At 37.9% G+C, this 14867-nt stretch overlaps 2 protein-coding genes across 3 annotated transcripts in view; one reads left to right on the forward strand and one right to left on the reverse strand.

The window, feature by feature from the left end:
• LOC124171900 (B-cell receptor-associated protein 31) overlaps positions 1–9605 on the reverse strand; it is a 66636-nt gene extending 57031 nt beyond the window's left edge. The window contains exons 1-3 of the mRNA XM_046551297.1: positions 9499–9605; positions 5028–5176; positions 901–1001 (exon numbers count right to left, since the gene is read on the reverse strand). Of these exons, the coding sequence (XP_046407253.1) occupies positions 901–1001; positions 5028–5119 (193 nt within the window). The 5' untranslated portion in view covers positions 5120–5176; positions 9499–9605. The remainder of the gene's footprint in view (positions 1–900; positions 1002–5027; positions 5177–9498) is intronic.
• Positions 9606–10845: 1240 nt separating this feature from the next.
• The window catches only part of LOC124171343 (glutaryl-CoA dehydrogenase, mitochondrial), a 120453-nt gene continuing 116431 nt past the window's right edge, over positions 10846–14867 (forward strand). The window contains exon 1 of one of the 2 annotated variants that reach the window (XM_046550497.1): positions 10846–11249. In XM_046550497.1, coding sequence (XP_046406453.1) covers positions 11061–11249 — 189 coding nt within the window. In that variant the 5' untranslated portion in view covers positions 10846–11060. The remainder of the gene's footprint in view (positions 11250–14867) is intronic. The other variant, XM_046550498.1, reaches the window with a different exon arrangement.

Below are 14867 nucleotides of genomic sequence, written 5' to 3' on the forward strand. Positions count from 1 at the left end.
AAACGGCAGAGGCATTGGCTGATGGAGGGCCGAGTGTAGTTCCGTTAGGCCCCTTGCACGCACACCGATTTTGGAAAGCCGGTAAAATATCGGCCGATATTTTACCGTCGAAGCGATGCTTGCACACACGCCAGATTTTTACCGGTCAAACGATAAGTTGCTATGTTTTTTAGCCGGCGCCGGCGATCCACAGTGACAATGGCCGGCAGCTAACCGGCATTTTGCCGGTGCCGGCGCGTGGTCGGTATGTGTGCAAGCTCCAATGCTCTCCCATTGTTCACTATTGGAATGTGGACGGCCGATATTTTACCCGCCGTCCAAAATCGGTGTGTGTGCAAGGGGCCTTAAATCTACGACGTGGTTATTATCCTACGGCGCTGAGATTTCCCCGATTGTTGTCCAATCTCTTGGGAAGGTTCATGCTATGTGCCTGTCGTGTTTTGCCTTAAAATTTTCTACGGCTGCAATTCTATTGCAATACTTCTGCGAGAGCTTTTAAACAAAATTGTTCGTGAGTAGGACAAGCAACGTAGAGCGATGGCGTATGCGAAGAGAGGATCGGAACTCTTTCTACTCCCTCTTATGCCGCTATCACCGCCGCAGTTATCAAAATTTCCGCTTTCAAATAGTACTGAAAGAGGAAATTTCGATTACTGTCGAAATTCCAGGCATACATCTGCAACACCGCATGATAGGATTTAAAAAAATGCCGCAAAATTTTTTCTTTACAGCTTCGATCCTCAAAATAGGGGTGCGCCTCTTACACGTGTGCGCCTCTTACACAAGCTTATACGGTATATCTTGTCACTGCTATCAAGAATAATGCAAGCCACATAACAAGCTATTGCTATGCCTGACCAAACAGGAAGGAAATTACAATTTATAAAAAGAAGGACTTACCACAAAAAAATATCAAAAGGGTAATGAACATAACACCAAAAAGGACATATGCTTTATTTTTAAAGCTTTCCACAAATCTTGAGCGCATTATTTTCTGCCATCTGAAATGAAGGATAAACGAAATTAGTCAGCATGACTATAAGATACAAGGAATCATCTCATGGACATTTGAAATATAACAAAAGAATCAAAACCAGGTGTGATGGATGTGGCTGGAAATACCGTCTATGTCTGAATATAGTCCCCCCTTTTTTACCAAAAATGCCCATGGTAAAAGTGAAGGGGGGGACTATATTCAAACGCATTTTTTAAACTTTTCCCGAAACTGAAGCCTCAAAATTAGGGGGGGGGGGACTATATTCAGAGGGGGACCATATTCGGAGGAATACGGTAATACATCACGAGGCTTAGTACTCCAAGATATTTTTGAAAATAGTTGCTTCCTTGCATGCGAGATAAAAGATGTCCCATGAAAACTTATGGGGCTATTGCACCGATTCAATATTTGGGTGGCCCCTATGTTTCCCAACACATGCTTGTCGCTTTCTCTAGGGTATCTAGTGAGGCAAGGATCATTCTCTGCATATGTACTCATAGAAGGAGAAGAAGATGGAAAGAGGAGATGGTTGATGGTTTGGATACCGCTTTTCATGAATAACCAAGTACAAGTCGTGCCCATTTTCCTGACAGCAGAAATGGTCAAGCAAAGTGATCTGTGCAGCTTAAGTTTCCAGTCTGTCTCGCCTTGTTTGGGTGTAATGCTAATAACACCTACAGGCCTGCATTTTTACAGTTCTACCATCTTATTCAAGTTCTGTTGATGGAGTACCACATATTTATGTGCGCTGAATCCGAAAACTCTCATTTTTACTGGATTGAGTCAGAATTTTTTAAAATTCGCCATCTGTCAATCTCGTGTCATATATGGAAGGAAATCAAACATATAAGACGCATATTTATATGTGTAGTTACATGTAAAACACAACGTAATATGCACATACTTATGTTTTCTAATAATTACAAGAAATCCTTGTTAATTTCATCACTGGATATATCAGGGGAAATAATATCATTACACCCATGTCTCGTATAGCGCAAGGGATGCGTTCCTTGGGGTCTTTGCGCTATACGAATTTGCGTTACACGAGAGCGTTTTAGCATTGGGAAGATAGGGATGCGTTCCTGGTAGCATAGGTCTTGGGTATTGAATTTCCTCTAAAAACATCTATATTCCCATAAAAAGCATTAGAAAACATTATTTATATAAATTTTTATAGTTTAAAACATCTTTAAAGATAGTATACTAGCATTCAAAGACTTTTATTCACGTTAAAAAAAAATTCTTACGTGCTTTTGAAATTCCCTCCTGTCGTGCGGGTGGGCTAACATCTGCTATCTCAGGGGATCGTAATGCGTTGCCGGCAGTTGAAGGTTTTTCAAACTAGTCTAAAAACAACTATTGTGTCACTCAGGCCCTTTTGTCGCTCATCGAAATGACAGGAAAATGTTACTTTGAATGCCATTTCATAGCTAGCGGAGTTTATGAATGATAAATCATTTTAATTTGAAGTCCTTCGAGTCATAAGCAGCTACGTGAAACAGTCTTTAAATGCCTTGAAACCTGACCCAGGTTTTCCTTCCCTGAAAATGAATGAACGAGAATGCATTCTTTTCCAAAAGAATATCGTCTCGTCAACACTAAAAACTAGTTGAGGGGAAAAGGAGCCACTTTCAATTACAGCTTGGAGTTCATCAGAAAATGTTGTGGTGGCTGCGCTATCAACACTTGCAGATTCACCTTATTTCGCCGCACTGAAAATACCTGCTTGCCGTTTAAATTCTGGAACCAACCGGAGCTTTCACTGAATGTCTCGGAGCGATTACCACTCTCGTCTTTTTGTACTGATTCACCATGAACTTTCCGTATGTGTAGACCTCTTGGTTGAAGTTAGGGCGGCTGATGTTTTAACTTCGTCTTTATTCAGAATAAGGCATCGTGAGTTTAAACTTCCGCGCAATATCGCTTTGACGCTCTCCATTTTCAAAGCAATTGACCTCTTTCAAATCCTCTTCTAGGTTTATGGTTTTTCTTGATAAATTCTTGATTTTTCTACACGCATTCCTATTTTTTGCCATATTCTCTTGGTTTTTACTCTCTATGGCTCTATCTAAATCACCTTCTACTGCTGAACTGTATTCCTGAGACGCAGAAGGCCTACGACTGCGGGGAGGGAACGAAGCCATTGTGTTTGAGACACTATAGCGGACCCTTTTATGTGTTGATGCTATTCATGCGCAACTCGGCCACCGCTCCATTTCTTCCCCGTGAATACCGATGACCTTGAAGGCTTTAGCGTATACCCTCTCTACCTGGAAGTCAATCGCCCGATAACCTATGACGGCAAAAATACGTCTCAAACCGTATTGCTGAAAAAAAAAACTCATTTCCACTTGCCCCACGCTTAATTAACGATCTAAATTATTTATTATCGTTCTGTTAAGGAGACGAGATAAATTACTTCGGTAGGCCAGCTATCTGGACCCAATGACGAGTAATACTTTTGGCCATTGCACAGCAATGGATTTCGATTAACATGTAAACAAAAAAGAAGATTTGAGGCAAGAAATAACATTAATATGCGTTAATTGATAGAAATTTCGTGTGTACTTAGCGCAAGTTCACGTTTTATCACGAGAGCGTTTAAGATTTTTGATTAGGCTACACTGCGTTGCAATGTTTCTCCGAGGAACGAATTTGCGCTATATCGAAATTGCGCTAATCGAAATTGCGCTATACGAGACATGGGTGTACTACTATGCTAATACAAGCAATAATGAGCCAATTTATGGTGAAGAGAGGAAGAATGCTCGTGACCTTGATCAAGAAGGGAAATAAAAAGAGTAATGATGCTCATAGGACATCAAGGCAGGCAAACAAGAATTATGCAATTGTAGTGAAAACTTGTCAGTGCGGTCTAATATAGGAACTTGTGACTCATTGATAAATTGAGATATAAAATGAAGTCGCCATGATTAACAAAGTTTAATTATGTGGGAAATGGTCATATTTGGACTCATTCTTTTTTATATTCATTGCAGATTCCTAATCTTGAAATCATATGGAGGTAAAACACTAATTACGGATAGTTATAGGCTGTCACCAAAGAACACACAAGGTGACTCATGCTATCAGCGTTTCAAAAATTTGGGACAAGGAAGGCAGTGATGGAGATAACCCGGAAGAAATCCCTAGAGGGATTGCTTCCAATCAAGTTGTCTTATCATTTGGCAAAAGTCACTTTTAAGACCTATTTACACGATACATTAACGCATATGAGTTTATGTCTGTTTGTGTGAATGATTTTTGTGGACCCAAACGGAACATGTACGAATGCATGAACCAAATTAGAACAGGTTCTATTTCGCACAAGTTGGGTGGTTACACGGTGCATTTTGGCATTTATACATTTAAACATTAACCCGTACGTGTTAATGTACCGTGTAAACAGGCCTTAAGACACTTTTGGACCCAATCGGTGACTCATGTTGCAGTTTTCTCCAAAAACTGGGAGTTTTGAAGAAGGTAGACTGAAAACGGTCAGTTGGCGTGAAAGGGGGAGGGGCAAAACACGTTTCTATTATTCTCATGTCACTTGATATTTTATTACAAATGATTTATGGTAACATGAAACCTGCATAAGCCATGATCTGGGGTATTAGAGGCTTGCTGGGTGGCCAAGGAGAGGAGGGAAATGTTGGATGGGTTGACTGAGGACTGACAGGTGGGGGAGAGTGAATATTGGGAAATGTGGGACGTAGTTACTATTCCATTACTGAGCTTCTCCTGATGGCAGTTCCATCTCTTGGGGAAGATTCACACCATGTGCCTGTCGTGTTTAGCCTAAATCAAGATATTTTCTACGTGCAGGGTTTTGTGACTGACTTGTATTTATTCTAGCCTTCCGTGCAATGAATCTGTCTCAAGAGTTAAAGCATTTAACCATGCACAAGCTTCAAGTTTCGATTTATGAGAGGTTAATGACACTTTCAAGCCAACAAGGCTTATTTTTTCTTATAAAATACATTACATAATACAATGTATGCGATAGAGGACAATAATCACTTACCTTGACGGTGGTATCAATGGGCATAGCAGAGCTGAAACAATTACAACTTCAACTACAAGAATTCCACAAGCGATGGTCCACTGAATTGACATGTTGGTTTTCACTTGTGTCTATGTAAGATGATGCCTTCAATAATCCCACGAAATACACTAAAAATAGAAACAGAGCAAAGATTCATTAAACACAAGACAGTATTACCTGACCAAAAGTGTATGAAAGACTAATATATTATGATTGAATCATTATTACAGTATTTCTATACATTAAATGAAAAGCAGCTGATATCAATGCAAGATGAGCCAAGAAAATCCACATTAGCTTGCAACACAGCTAAATTTTTCACCTTCACACCTATTAAAAGATACTGCGACTGCGAGTCAGTATACAAGGCATTATCGAAACTCAAATACAAAAATTTGTGTTCCTCAATTGGACTTCTCTATTCACCAAGGCTGCTATTCTGGATAAGCGTTGCAATAAATAGCATATGCTATTCCGCAGGTCATTATTGCATCGACCCTATAACCTGAATGAAGGATAGTAATAATTTTGTTCGGAATAGCATCATGCTATTTCTTGCGCGAGCTATCTGGAAGCTCCGCCTCTTCCCGCATGAAAAACTTTCTGAACAGTTTTCGCAACCAATGAAGGAGAAGATATTTTATATATATTTTTCTGTATTTTACGAAATATTGACTTGCAATTATAAATAATTGCTTTATTTACATTTAAAAATTATATTAAAAACTTGGATGTATATATACGCTTTGAAAATCTCATTTAGGAAATCAGCTGTTTGTTGTGGCTGCGATATTCACAATGGCTTCAGACAGGTGGGTTGGATCATTATTTGATTATGATAATGATGATTTATCCGGCATAAATATTGAATCAATTACCTGTATCCGATCGGTTGTATAACGTGAGATATATGCTAAAAATAAATATGTATCAACTTTTATTGAATTGCTTGTGACGATATCGCTTTACGGTATGAACTAGAAGCTTTCGTTTCTAATGCTAGCTTTATATTATATGACTCCCTAATTTCAGTATTCATTCTCTATTTAGGAAATGAAGTAGGTGGCAACGTCACAGCTGCGCTTTCATGTATTATGATGGAATAGTATCGATATTTCAGCTGCAGATGTGAAAAAAGCAGAGGGAGGTGATGGTGAATTTGAGGATGGATGGAACAGCTGTGAAAAAGTGAATTTAATAATAGTGAATCGTGTGGAAAGTGCTGCTGTGTCACTTATTGTTGTTTTCGTATCAGCTGATTTTAATATGCTCACTGAAATTTTTGATAGACCCTGAACTGTGCCGATAAACTGAATCTTAATTATGTGAATAACTTTCTTGCCTATGGAGGAAACAATTTGTATTGAATTCCACATGATATATATTGCATTAATGTTGTAATCGATATTCCTTTTAACGTTTGTGGTGAATCATTTATGTTCGGAAACTTTGTTGGTGTCCGGAGAAATCCTTTGTTTTCAAGCAAGTAATTCAAGTCGACTGCCCGTGTTATAATTTCATAAATTTTAAGTTTTAATTTTAGAAGGTAGCAAATAGTGGGAAAAATAATGTCGACTCGTAGCATGTATTTGTATATACTGTCCAATTGAGGAAATGAACAGCTGATCAAAATATATGGTATTATTATGGTAATATATGGTTTTCATTGAAAGCTATAACTATTATTATATTTGGCGAGTTAGTGCGTTAACACAAGCTAGAAATTTTTCAAGAATCGACCTGATAGGCTACATTGAGGATGTTTTCGTCTCACGTCAAGTGTTGAAATAAAATTATGAATTGTAAATATAAATAAAACACGGAAAATTCGGGCTAATCATAGTAATTCTTTGCATTAATTGTTATTGTTTTCGTACTATCGATGAAGCAAGCTTGTGCTTCATATATTAAGCTCGGATGTTTATTTCTATCCAATTCACTTAACTAGTTAAATATTCATTACTTATGCTAGGATTATTTAATTAAAATAAAGTAGATATCATTTTATTTTTGCCTATTATTCTATTTTTCAATACTTGATTAGGTAACTTTAACATCAGAAAAACAATTCAACATCGCAATGCACACGTTTTCTGGGTTGCAATACCGAATAGCTCGGCCTCGAAGACCGTGTAATATTATTGCAACCCTACCAGTTCAATTCGCTGTACAGAATAGTGAATTGCAACGGTGCTATAGCTATTTTGAGAGTTACGTCTTCCAGTGTAGTAAAAACACGAATTGCAACCATTCTGAATACCGTATTGCATCTGGGTTGCAAAAAGCTATATTATAGCAACTTCGGTTGCAATATCGGCGAATAGCATGATGCTATTCCATCCAGAATAGCAGCCCAAGTGTCACGCCCTATTCTAATGAATGACATGTTGGAAATAAGAACCACAAAACATAATACCCAAGTAATTAGAAATTTAAAGAAGAAATACTAAAATGAATTCGCTTAGAAAACATCCATCAGATTTAATTAACATAATCCAATTTTATCACCCACGCATCCATATTTTGAGATGGAACAAATACTGACAATAAATATGCCATCATAAATGATCTATTATGACTTCACCAGTCTCTTCAAAGTGCTATCACTTGTGCCTAGGCAAAAGATAGAAGCTAATTTAGCTAAAAGAGATGTCTGACGACTAAGCAAGTTCAATGCACATGCAGCTTTGTCATTGGAGCCCTATCTAAACATCTAAACCAGATTACAACAGCAATAGTTGAATTCAGACTAAAAATACCAATGAATTACTTGTGTACCACAAACTAAAAATAGTAATGAATTACTTGGGTCACAGCGCTATTATATAATAGAAATTTAACATAAAACACAAAATTTACTCTCCTACAATGACAATCCAAGACTTTGCAATAACATTTTTTGGACAGGTTCAACTGTGAACATGATACATTTCCACAAATACATTTTGAGGGGGGACACTTAAAACTGTATCTACAAAGCATTTGTGGGACGGAGGCCCTAAGACCCCTCTCCTCACTATGCCCTTGGTGACGAGACATGAGTATGAAAAATATGTAAAGGCTCCAAGCGAAATTTCCATGGGCCCTCGAAATATGTAAAGGCTCCAAGCGAAATTTCCAGGTGCCTAAATGCTCATCAAGGCACATAAGCATGTTAATTTAAGCACCATAAAATCTGCATTTCGATGACATAATGCTCAAAGTTAATTTAGCTGCTGGACAGCTCTGCTAAGATATCAATCTCCATGAACAGATGCAGGTCCTACCTAGTAACAATAATACCCACATTAACACAATCCACTCAAGGAGGACGAAGGGAGAAGAAATTCCTTTCTTCCATCTTTAATAGCTAGCGCTACACATTTATTGATCAACTCAAGCAAGTGTACCCAAATTCGCTACTAAGACTGCTTATGTCGAATGAAACATAGCATTAGATATAGTCCCTCGAAAATGAAGCATACATCTTGATTAAAATCGAGGCTATTATTCCTGAGGTAATCTCTACTACGCTACTCCCAGTAGCAGGTTACCGGATAGCATGCAGGCATCAACGAAGTAGGAAAGAGGGACTCATGTCGGGATTTACATGCTGGTCGATAAAAGGCATTTTCACTGCTTTTCTGCCACAATACTTTTAGTTGTATCTACGCAGTGGTACATGACATGTCAACATAAATGAAGCATAATTTACCAATACATATAAATCACATAACTATGCAGCACACTCCCAGTTATAAACAAACTGCGTCCATTAAAAAAATATACACCGCTCTCTCGAGAACAATTTATTTTTTCAATATTTCCCCAAATCAATGTTGGACAATTAAATTAGTCCCTTGTACGCAAAACTTAAGAAACTAAAAAAAAATGATGGCTTAACACAATATGTGGTAGAAGCCTGCTGAAACGTCCTTTATGATGAAAACAGACATAATACCGTCACCGAACACGATGAAAAAATGTCTCAAACATGGAAGGAAAGTTGAAAATACCCATAATTTCGTCATCACCAATTTCAAAGCAATCACATCTCGGCAACTAAATGGACAATTGGTAGAATAACTTACAAAAACTATTACGACTATAAACTGTGTTAACGACTTATCTTTGAGCCCAACCCTTATAGATTAAATGTTACTAAAACCCATTGAGAATGCATTCCTATTCCTAACGCTGAAGGAAATCTGCGAAATTGTAATATTAACAATAAATAAAGCATAATTATTTGTGACAAAAACTTATCAAATCGTTCCGCAAACGAAATTACAAATATTATCTTACGTATGAATTAAAATAGTTGGCTCATAGCAAAACTTTTTTGAAGAAGTTAGAACGGAATTAAAATAAAATTTAGTCCATCAAATTGATAGTGCAATTTCATGGCTTAACCCAAAAGTTATTTAAATGTCATTGCGGAAGTAATTTAAACTTATACAACTTCTCTCACCAAGTAGCCTCTTTCTCAGTCGGTACTTCTCATCACTTGACGTTCAATGGCGGCGACGGTTGGCGATTATCAACTGTTAAATGACGTAGTGCTTCATATGATGTGTAAGAATGGATGTGTATGGTGTATGTTCATGGATGTGTTCAAGGCCCATACCGTGAGCGTACATGTCCTTGGTAATACATGATGTATAAATACCATGAACATGTATGTTAATATATGCTCATATTCCATATATATAAAGACATATCATGAGTGTATGAAAAATACACACCATTCATATCATGAATGTGGTCAAATGTTTCAAATTCATCGAACTTCGGCGGAATGGAGCTGTTTTTACAGAAGAAGTTTTTCTAGATTACAGCTAGAAAAGATATTATTTACTGCCGTTTCCGTATTTTTTTCAATTACTAGTACAACGCTGATGATATTGCAACCACAATAGCCGTATTTCACCATGGTGGATGGTGGGGTCTCCAGTGGTGGGATTGCCGTCTATTATTGTCATCGGGAGTAGAAAATTTAGATTGCAGAAAAGAAGAGACATTGCAGTGTTACTATTTACGAGGCACTGGATTCATTTCGTGCGCACGACCATTATAAATCTATTTTATTATACACGTGTTGAAAGTTCACACAGCTGCCTTTATTTGCTTAAGCCTGCAGAATGTACACTTGCATGTATTTTAATGACCACCCGTAATAAATTCTATGCTGAGAGACTATCTGACAGTTTTTAGTGCATTTACAAAGTGAATTGAGGCGCGGAATCAAGAGTAAAAAATGCATATATTTCGAGACTACAGTAGTCACATATTCATTGGGAGCATTTTCTACGTATATTTCGTTGGCCACCTTAAGATTCAGAGAAAAGAATTGCCTCAGACCATTTTAACATGTGCAGTATTTTACTCTCGGTTGTTGCTGCTTGTATCAAGGCCGTACCCAGGATCAAAACAAGGGGGGGGGGGCAAGATATAGTTGTTCAAGTTATAGGTTCGATTTAAGCATGGAAAATGTGAATGAAACCAACATTTATGGGAAACTGTAACAGTTCTGTATTAGTTTAAAAAAATATTTGCTTGAAAAAATATTATTTCCAAGACATTTGCGATTTTTGCTTCAAGGGGGGGCAGCTGCCTCTCGCTGGGTACGTTTCAAAAACAATCGCGGAGTTGAGATATTTTTCATTAAACCAGTCCTTCAGAATCATGCTATCACCGTATTGTGATTGATCTCCTTATATTAATGTCAATGTTACCAAATTTCAAAGTTTTGGTTTTACAGCCAGCATAAATAACTTATTTTAGATCCTTTTCTTTTCAGGCTTATCGCGGTCCCGCGTTCCTAGTTGATGGAAGGGGTGTAAAAAAACAATAGAAAACCGAAAGTTTAATTGAGGATGGGAACGGAGGCAAACACAATGGAATATGACAAATAGTGTTTGATTTTCTGTTTTTGTTGTGCTTGTTAACCTGTGCACCGTGTGATAATCTAAGAAAAGTTTGGGCTCTTAATTCCTTCACCCGATGCTTGTGAGCATTGAAGAAAACTGCTAGATGAAGACACACTTATGTCGGTTATTTGCCCACCGGAGGTCGACATTCAAAATTGTCTGGAGAATAATGACTGCTGTTGCTCATAAACATACGATTGCGGTTTGTCAGATTACATCCAAGTTTGATAAAGAAGAAAATTTTGACATTTGCTCTAAGTTGATACGGAAAGCTGTCGAAAACAACGCTAAGGTAGGATGTTCTCATCAATCTATTTCAACAGGCCTGTGTACTTGGTCTAATATTTGTATAACTAAGTGCGTGAGGACAACTGATTATAAATCGTCTAAACGCCCAAACGTGTGCACGTAAATATCCCAGTCAACACAACAATTATGGCCACAGTGTGGCCGAACTGTGGTTTACCTGTGGCAACTATGGCTATGGCTAGCCACAGCTTGCCATACTATGGCCTGACTCATGGTTGCCATGCGGCAAGCCATAGTCTGGCTTGCCAAACACATATGCAACTATGGCCACACTTTGGAAAGCCACAGCTGCCACAGGTAATAAAGTTTGTTAACGGTTGATATAGATGCAGACTTGTTGATGAGTTATCAAAATGAGGGTTGGTTGATTTCATTGACATAAAGGAAGTGTGTTAAAGAAAGAAGAATATGTATTTATTTCAAGAGAAAAGGCTCCCACATTATTTATTGATTTAATCTATTTCGACGTCTTTCCGTGAGTTTACTGTGAGTGCTGTGATGTTGAAATGTGGGGAAGATTAGATAGGCTACCGTAAATGTTGTTATGACTAAATATGTGATTTTACTTGTTACAGATTGGTCCATAGGCCTAGTTAAATATCTGGAGGTGGATGTGTTACATGCTCATGTCTCAAATCCAAGGCAATATTGTAATGCTAGCTTATCTGCAATGTTGTTTCGTTTTTTTTAGTAACTAACCTAGACAATCATTAATGGTTATATATTATGCCATTTATGGTGCATTTACTGCAATAATAAAGTACGTACTTACAAACATCATTTACTAAGTAGGTACTTTTCTTTCCATTTACCTTTCTGATACTCTATATCGCAAAGTACTACTTGGGGGTATGGGGTGTGAACCAGAGGGTATTTTACCCTATTTATTATTTGAATTGATGGTAAATTAAAACTTTTAATGTTTAATTAAAATTTTTGGTTCGCATTTTCCAAAAAATCATTATTTTTGCATTGATGGGCTAGGGTTGAAGGAGGTACAATAATACCAGTAAAAAGGAATTATTATGTGTATAAGTATTAATATATTAGTGGTGGAAAATTTTGGCTAGCCAAAATGTGGCCATAGTATGGCTATCCACACTAAAGCCACATTATGGCTAGCCTCAGTGTGGCCGGGGGTCAGAACCATTATGGCGCCATAATGGCAACCCATTATGGGCATAATAGCTTGCCACAGTATGGCCACATTGTGGCCATAATTGTTGTGTTGACTGGGTATAGGGTCAGACAATAACCCCTGGTTTTATGGGGAGTTGAGAAGTTGAGTCTGGACATTAAATTCACTCTTCATATTGGACCATCGTGTAAGCTGGGCTCCATATGACATTATCATTTTAAACTAACAGTTCACTTAATTTTAATTGGAATTTTATGTTCCTTCATGAAGAATACGCATTTTTATAGTTGAACGTACTTCAGTAGTGACCCTTTAACACAGTTGCGCACTTCCATCCCTAATTTTGATGGAACTCATCCACCTAAAACGACAAGCTTAATCCCAGCTGGAATTTGGCTTGCGCTTACTGGCGTAATTCTAGAATCTAGTGTGCCAAGCAGCTGCCATACATTGGTATGTGAAGAGTTATGTTGCATTTTGGCTGTGTCACCTGGTACAGCTGGATTTTAATTTGGATTTTGGATATTGCAATGTGGATTTCAGCCAGAATCCAATTTGCATTGCTATGTGGGATACTATTGGCACAGAGTATATACTCTGTGCTATGGGCCTCAGTTTTTGGTTCTTGTTTTGCTATTTTTGGATTCAACTGTCGTATCTAGAGGTATCACCATTCGTACAATATATTATATTTATTGACCCTGATGCAGTGAATCTGTGGGCATACGTTTTAAAATTTTGTATTTCTATAAGGTACTTACTTCCCAATTTTCAGAACTTTTTTGCAAACTTAAGGCATGTGCTCCATTTAATTCAAAGTATGTAATAGCTAGCTGCAAAGTCAAGGTGAGCATGCCGAAGTAACCAATTTGCCATCATATTTCATGATAAGGTTGCAAACTTGCAGTAAGCTTGAATCAGATTATAAGTGGCATTATGGAACTTGCTGTAAACTTGTCAAATTCTGCCTTCTAAAAACTGGCCCTTTCTCCCATTGCTACCTGTGCCAAATGGTCCACCTCAAGCCGTTACACGGGTTTTTCGGATCATGGTCACATCTTGTGAAAATAGCAGTCAGCATTGTTTTCAGAATTTTAACCTGAGTCAACTGTTGCAAGTTAGCTTGGGTTTAAAATTGTAATGGAAATACTAGTTATGGGATCTACTCTAATGTTAACTATTATTATGATTGCTTGTGCTTCCTCCCATTGTTACAAGAACTTTATTTCAATAGTTCTTTTTATTCCTGCCATTTTATTTTTAATATGAGCTGCCAGCTATGTTGCATTGTATCTGCTGGGATTATAGAGCTGGAAACTCATCATCATCCTACCTCAGTCAGGGTTGTTAGGTGGGAACAAGGTTTGGGGATATCAGTCTCCAAGGATACCTTCCTTCTTTTTGCCTTAGCCCACTAGACTGTTGCCTTCCTCTCTCTCATCACCATGCTAGACATCTCACTTTCCATGACGTCATGATAGATGGTTGGAGGTGAAATCTTGGCAGCCTTGATGACCATGAATAACTTCAAGAACTGACCATCTCTAAGGGACAGGTTAAGACACTTTATTCTCCACAATGATGGTTGCCTACGTCACCGAAAAACCAGCTTTGGAGATTTTAATTGGTTTAAGGGCAATCACTTAAATTTCATGTAAAAGGGAATCACTTCTACCTCTCGACTTGTCAGGCAAAAGAAAATTGTAAACATTTTCATCCATCTCCTAACATAAAGTACACGACGAGGAGAACTGGGCATTGACAGCTGCTAGGTAGAATTGTGCAATTTTAATGGAGGAGAATGAACTGAGGCTAGGAAATAAAAGGCTGAAAGGAATTTGGTATAGAGACATCGTAGTGGGAAGGGCAGGGGCCTCCCTATTCTATGGGGCCCATCCATAGAAAGCATGGCAACAGAAGACTTGCACACCGAGAAAAGGAATCCCTCTGTCTTGTCCCTCAGTCCCTCTACTCAATCCTCAGCCCCATCTCCTGTCCGAGTGGACCTAGTCCCAGGCTGCCTTTTCTTTGAGCAAAGAAGGCTTAAGTTGAATTTTGAATTGAATTAATCGAAGACAAAAATGAATTTAATTAACTGCGAAGGAGGTGTAGTATAAACGTCACTCTGCACTCATCTGTCAGTTGTCCTTATATGAAAATTATCCATTGCCAAACTTTCAGATGGATTCTTTCTCCTCTTGATATTAACTCATCTAATTTTAGTAGAGTTGCATCAATATCATATATTATTGGGTGGAATTCTATCAAGGTTAATGCGTACAAGAATACTAAATTTTGATAGCATGTTTATATAGTTAACCTGCTTATGATCGGCCAAATAAAAGTCTTTGTTGATATTTTCAATGCCATTCAGTAGGACCCCTATATTTTGGCTACTATTGCTGCGGTGAATGGATGTGGAGACCATGAGCTTCGAAGTCATGCCATTCAGATAAGATCTTA

Source organism: Ischnura elegans, chromosome X, assembly GCF_921293095.1.
Source record: "Ischnura elegans chromosome X, ioIscEleg1.1, whole genome shotgun sequence".
NCBI lineage: Eukaryota > Metazoa > Arthropoda > Insecta > Odonata > Coenagrionidae > Ischnura > Ischnura elegans.